Source organism: Neolamprologus brichardi, chromosome 3 (assembly GCF_056152115.1).
Source record: "Neolamprologus brichardi isolate AB-2024 chromosome 3, ASM5615211v1, whole genome shotgun sequence".
Classification (NCBI taxonomy): domain Eukaryota; kingdom Metazoa; phylum Chordata; class Actinopteri; order Cichliformes; family Cichlidae; genus Neolamprologus; species Neolamprologus brichardi.
In genome coordinates, this window is record NC_142106.1 from 19,423,157 (window position 1) to 19,428,551 (window position 5,395).

Sequence of the window (5,395 nt, forward strand, 5' to 3'; positions counted from 1 at the left end):
TGAGGCTGGCGGACTTGTGGAGGTTTAGAAAATGTCCAGGGCACTGCAACAGAAAGGTAAATAAAATAAATAAAGAAATGAAGAAATAAATAAACTAATAATTATATAAATGAATAGAAAACATACATACACAAATAGAAACATGTGAAATTGTTTTTGGAGAGAATCAGGAGCTGGGGGAGACAGTTTCCATTCACAGCTTCACGCCAATATGCATGCATTAATCTGAATACAAACCCATACATGCAATGAAGACCAGCTTACACTCACGAATGTTCATACATTAGATAAATGCTAAATAGTGTAGATTTAACAGATACTTGCTATTAAATGCTGCGGTTATCCATTGCTGAGGAATAGCTCTAGAAGTCCAGGACAACAGGGGGCTTTTGTGAAAAGGAAAATATGGGGTATTACCAACCGGTGATCAGATAATAAATTTGATTTTAAAATAGTAAATTGGAAGTGATCCTGTGCTGATTGAGCAAAAGAAGTGATTACTGTAGGAAGAAAAAATAATAATAATTTAATTTTGTGGTAATGTTTTGAATATGCATTTCTGTTGTCATGGTAACTTTTTGAGATATGACTCAATATGCAAATTAGTTGAATGAGTGGAGACAAAAAAAAAAAAGAAAAAAAAGAAGAAGTTCTAATTCCCATAACATATTGTGATACTAGTAAGCAAAAACCTTCCTGTGATTAATCTGGCAGATTTTGTGGGGTTTTATTTTAGTGAGAAGTTGATTCAGCCAGTTAGGTTTGGGTTGTTTTCCTCTTTTCAGCAGAGAGAGTTTTTCTATACATGGACATGTCCAGAACTGAACCCAATATTTTTGTAACAGTGCACTTAGAGAAAACCTGTCAGGTGTCGTGTTTTGATGATTTAATAATCAGCTCTCGCTCTCTCATTTCTGTTCTAAGCAGGCCTGCAAGACTGAATTAACAGCGCTGTAAAATACTTCCTTGAGAGCAAATATAAAGTGAGCTTTTCCAGATTATAATGGGCTGAGAAGAAGGCCACCTGTGGGGACCCAATCAGAGTGTGGGTCCCTGTCTAAAAGGATTGCACCGAGTCAATCCAGTCCATAAAGAACTTTTTTTTGTTTTTTTAAAAAAAAGAAAACAGCAAATGAATGAGCTCATATTGCTGAGAGTGGAGAATCTGAAAATTTGTGCGTGACACTCAATTATCCGCAAGATCTAGTGCGAATGTGTGTGAATGAATGTATGACTGGACTGTGATGGACTGACGAGGTGGATTAAAGTTTTGACTGACTTGACACTGAGACAAAGACTGGACCAAGTTTAGGATTAGTAACTGTTGACAAACAATTCACCACGCCGGTAAGAAAGGGCGGAGGTTTTATTTAGTTTTGTTTTTTGCAGGAGTAGCAGGTCAAGAGAGGGGGAGATTGTAGTTTCACATGAGTGTGGAGCTGTAGACTGAACCTTTTGGCTGCTAATTTTGGGTTACTGATCTCTGGAATAATAAAATTGGGTCGTTGTTGGGAAATGCTAAATGTTAAAGTGGAAAAAACTCAAACAAAAGAAAAAGAAAAAGAAAAAAAATTGGTTTCAAATGTGAAGGTCATATTAATTAACAGGTTTTGTTTTCAGGCATGGGTGATGTGGAAGAAAGCTCGAGGAGTTCAACAGATTTAACATGATAATTAAACTGATTTCATTTCTTAACACAGGTTTGCAGGCCTGGAGCAAATATACTCGAGAGGAGAATCGCTGAGGTTTTCTGAGGAATAATATGACTAACCTTTTTCTTTTAATTTCCTGGACGTGGTGAAGCCTTTGGGAATTTTAGGTTTAATTTGAAAGAAGGGATTCCATGATCAGTGTATGACTTTTTGTGTGCTTGATAACTTAGCTATGGTAAAACTTACACATAAATCATTGTGTTCATGTTTAAGCTTAACTGATTAAAATAAACTGAATCCCGTTTAGAAGATAAAATGCCTGTGTTCAACAAAATTTCTATTTTTGTAAAAGAAAAGACCTTAAAAGTTGAAGAACTGCCATTTCTTCGTATGTTTCACCTACAGATGTTTAAGAAGTTAATGAAACTGAGTGGCATTTATGTTGTGGTTTTCTACAATTAGTGGACACTGCTGTGTGGTTACTACAAGCAACATTCACACAGATCCACACATGCATACAGCACTTTCAAACAATCACTCTTGAAGAGATTTTCCTTGAATTTTCATGACATTTTCCGTGAAAATCTCCATGAACCACGATCATGTCACATGTTCAAATATGAGAGCAGCAGCAGATACTTGACCAGGCAAAACTTCAGCAAGCTGTCGGGTCTGTTGAGTTTAAATATATCCGTCTCACCTGCACAGGGCCGTGCAGAGACGTTTAAAGGGGCGGGTGCTCAAAGTTAAAAAGGGGCACATTGAACCAGGCTGAATAACAACAACACATTTACCAAGATTCTAATATGGGATTGCATCATACTATATCAAGAAAGTTATGCCAGGGAGTCAAGTTCTTCTGATTTGAGGCTTTCTACATTATCAAAAGTTGTACACAGTGAAGAAGTAAAAATATTAACAAGATGATCAACCTTTGTGTGAGTTGGGTTCAGGTAGTTGCGCTGCAATGTGTTGGCACGAGGCAATAAGAAAGATAAGAGTGGATGTAATATATCCTTAACTTTCTTAACTTAACTTTCAGAAAGACATCTACTGTGATGAGATCTATTTAACACTGATCTCACAAAGGAAGGTTTTCATGAAATACTGTTAAATGTTTCATTTGTTTGCCATCAATCAGATCAAGTTCTTGAGTGTAATTAAAGTGGTTGATGGGTTCTTTTACCCACCAGTTTATTTGATATCTGATAACAGCAATCAAATTGTAAAATTACTTGTCTTCATGTATACATGTATTTGATATTCATATATCAAATGTCATCATCAGTAAACTGTAAACCTCAACTACAGAAAACATTTATATAGTAACTCCATTAGATTTAGATTTACAAGGGATGGTACGATCTCAATCAGGTCCAGGTTCCTGTTCTGCAAACATTTTAAATGTATATTTGTTGCCGGCTGCTAATCAGCCAATATTGTGATTGTGCATTTATGCATGTAGACATGGCCATGATTTTCTCAGAAACTGCTGATTTGATGGGATTTTCCTACAGTAACATCTCTAGGCTATCCAGAGTCTGGTGTGAATAAGTGAAGATGTTGAATCACTGAATAGCTCCTGCTGAGTTTATGATTAATTGTCCCTATGATGGAAAAATTGGGCCCAGGTGTTTCCAGTCACTAATAATCCTAGCACACCTGCTGGGTACTAGGAACACAAAATAAACAGTCATAAATAACCTGCCAGTCTGGCAGCAAGTAGAGTTCATCACATTGTTCAGTGTGGGATCATGCAAAGTCCATCATTTGTTTGATTGACTTCCCATCATATCACCACATTCAGTAGTACACTTAAATATAGACTTACACACTGCAGGCTGAAGACCAGTGAAGAGCAGCGTGTGAATTTGGATCAAAAGGAAAAGCAAATTAAAACGAGAGACATAAATGGTACAGTGGAGACTATTATTATTATCATTATTATTGTTATTAGTGTTGGTATGTTAATTTTCACTGGTCACTAACAAAGGTTGGTCACACCTCTACATTTCATGTAGAGGTGTCACCATACAAAGTACAGACAGTATTTTTTATGTATTTATCTGAGATATTGCTTACGCTGGTAAATAGCTTAATGAGTCATCTTTGCAGTTTATAACTAGTTTATAACATTTTTGGCATTGTTGAATTGTTAAGATGTAATGATATTTTAAATATATTTAAAATGTATTTGCTAGTTCATTTAGTAGTTATTTTTTCAGTAATTTCACTACAACACTTTAGCCCACCAAAGAAAAAGAAAACTTTAGTAAATATAATGAAATAATTTTACTTATTTATTGTTGTATTTATTTTAAGACTTGACATGTCAAAACATAATCAATTAACACATTAAATTAGTTGTTATCTGATAACAGCAATCAAATTGTAAAATGACTATTCTTCATGCATCGTATCTATTTGCTATTCATATATCAAATTTCATAGAAATTGGTGCTGCAAATGTAAACATGGGGGTGGATTTTAATTAAATGTTAACTAACTAGCTTTTTTCCCATCTTATTTCTCCACACAAGCCCCAAACGCCACATTAAGAAGCATGTCAGATAACTCGTCTTCCTCTGCTTTTGACTGCTTGACCTCAAGCATTGGGATTTCGATGATCATTTCTTTCGTCATCACCAAGATATTTGTTGTTCTTTGTCTCTCCACCTTCATCCTCTACGTGGCTTACCAACGATGGCAGCGACAGTCCTTCTTGGCAGCAACAAGTCACTCTGACATTTTCACCTATCATGTGACTGTCTTTGAACTGATATATGTATTGGCGATCAGTACTTACTTATTTGGGAGATACATTAATAACTCAGTGTTGCTTCTAATGGGGATATATTCAGCTTCTTTTGTCTACCCTGCAGAGATATTCTTTAACACTGTGACATGTGTGGAGCGCTACCTGGCTGTTGTTCATCCCATCACCTATATGGGGCTGAGACAGTCGGGTGGGGTCAGGATCAGAAACATCTGCATTGGGTGTGTGTGGTTGATGTGCTTTGGTTGGCTTGGAGTAACAGCTCTATATTACCCTAATGTTCCTTATGTTCCATATTTCTGTATGATTGTGGCCTCATTAATTATCATCTCTTTTTGTAGCCTCTCTGTTCTCTGTGTTCTGATTCGTCCAGGTCCAGGGGAAATGGGAGCAAACAGGGAGAAGATTGATCATTCAAAACAGAAAGCTTTCTACACCATCACAGCAATAATGATAGTGCTGTTGGTGTCTTCTCTAGGAATGCTTGTTACAATTGGTCAGAATAACTCAAATCTGTTACGTAACACAGACAGATGTGTCCTTTTCTTATCTGGAACCTGGTTTACTCTGCCCATCAGTCTGATCTTACCTGTATTGTTTCTCCACAGAGCAGCAAAAGTGTCCTGCAGCAGTTTTACCAAAAAGTAAAAATAAAGCAATTAAACAAAAAAGAAAATAATAATAAAAAGATTAATAATGTATGTACAGTGGGGCAAAAAAGTATTTAGTCAGCCACCGATTGTGCAAGTTCCCCCACTTAAAATGATGACAGAGGTCAGTAATTTGCACCAGAGGTACACTTCAACTGTGAGAGACAGAATGTGAAAAAAAAATCCATGAATTCACATGGTAGGATTTGTAAAGAATTTATTCGTAAATCAGGGTGGAAAATAAGTATTTGGTCACCTCAAACAAGGAAAATCCCTGGCTCTCACAGACCTGTAACGTCTTCTGTAAGAAGCTTTTC

At 36.3% G+C, this 5,395-nt stretch overlaps 1 protein-coding gene across 1 annotated transcript; it reads left to right on the forward strand.

Moving 5' to 3' along the window:
- The first annotated feature begins 4,215 nt into the window (after positions 1 to 4,215).
- LOC148103777 (uncharacterized) lies at positions 4,216 to 5,076 on the forward strand. The gene has a single exon (XM_087838213.1). The coding sequence runs from the start codon at positions 4,216 to 4,218 to the stop codon at positions 5,074 to 5,076; it is 861 nt and encodes a 286-aa protein (XP_087694339.1).
- The last annotated feature ends 319 nt before the right edge of the window (positions 5,077 to 5,395 follow it).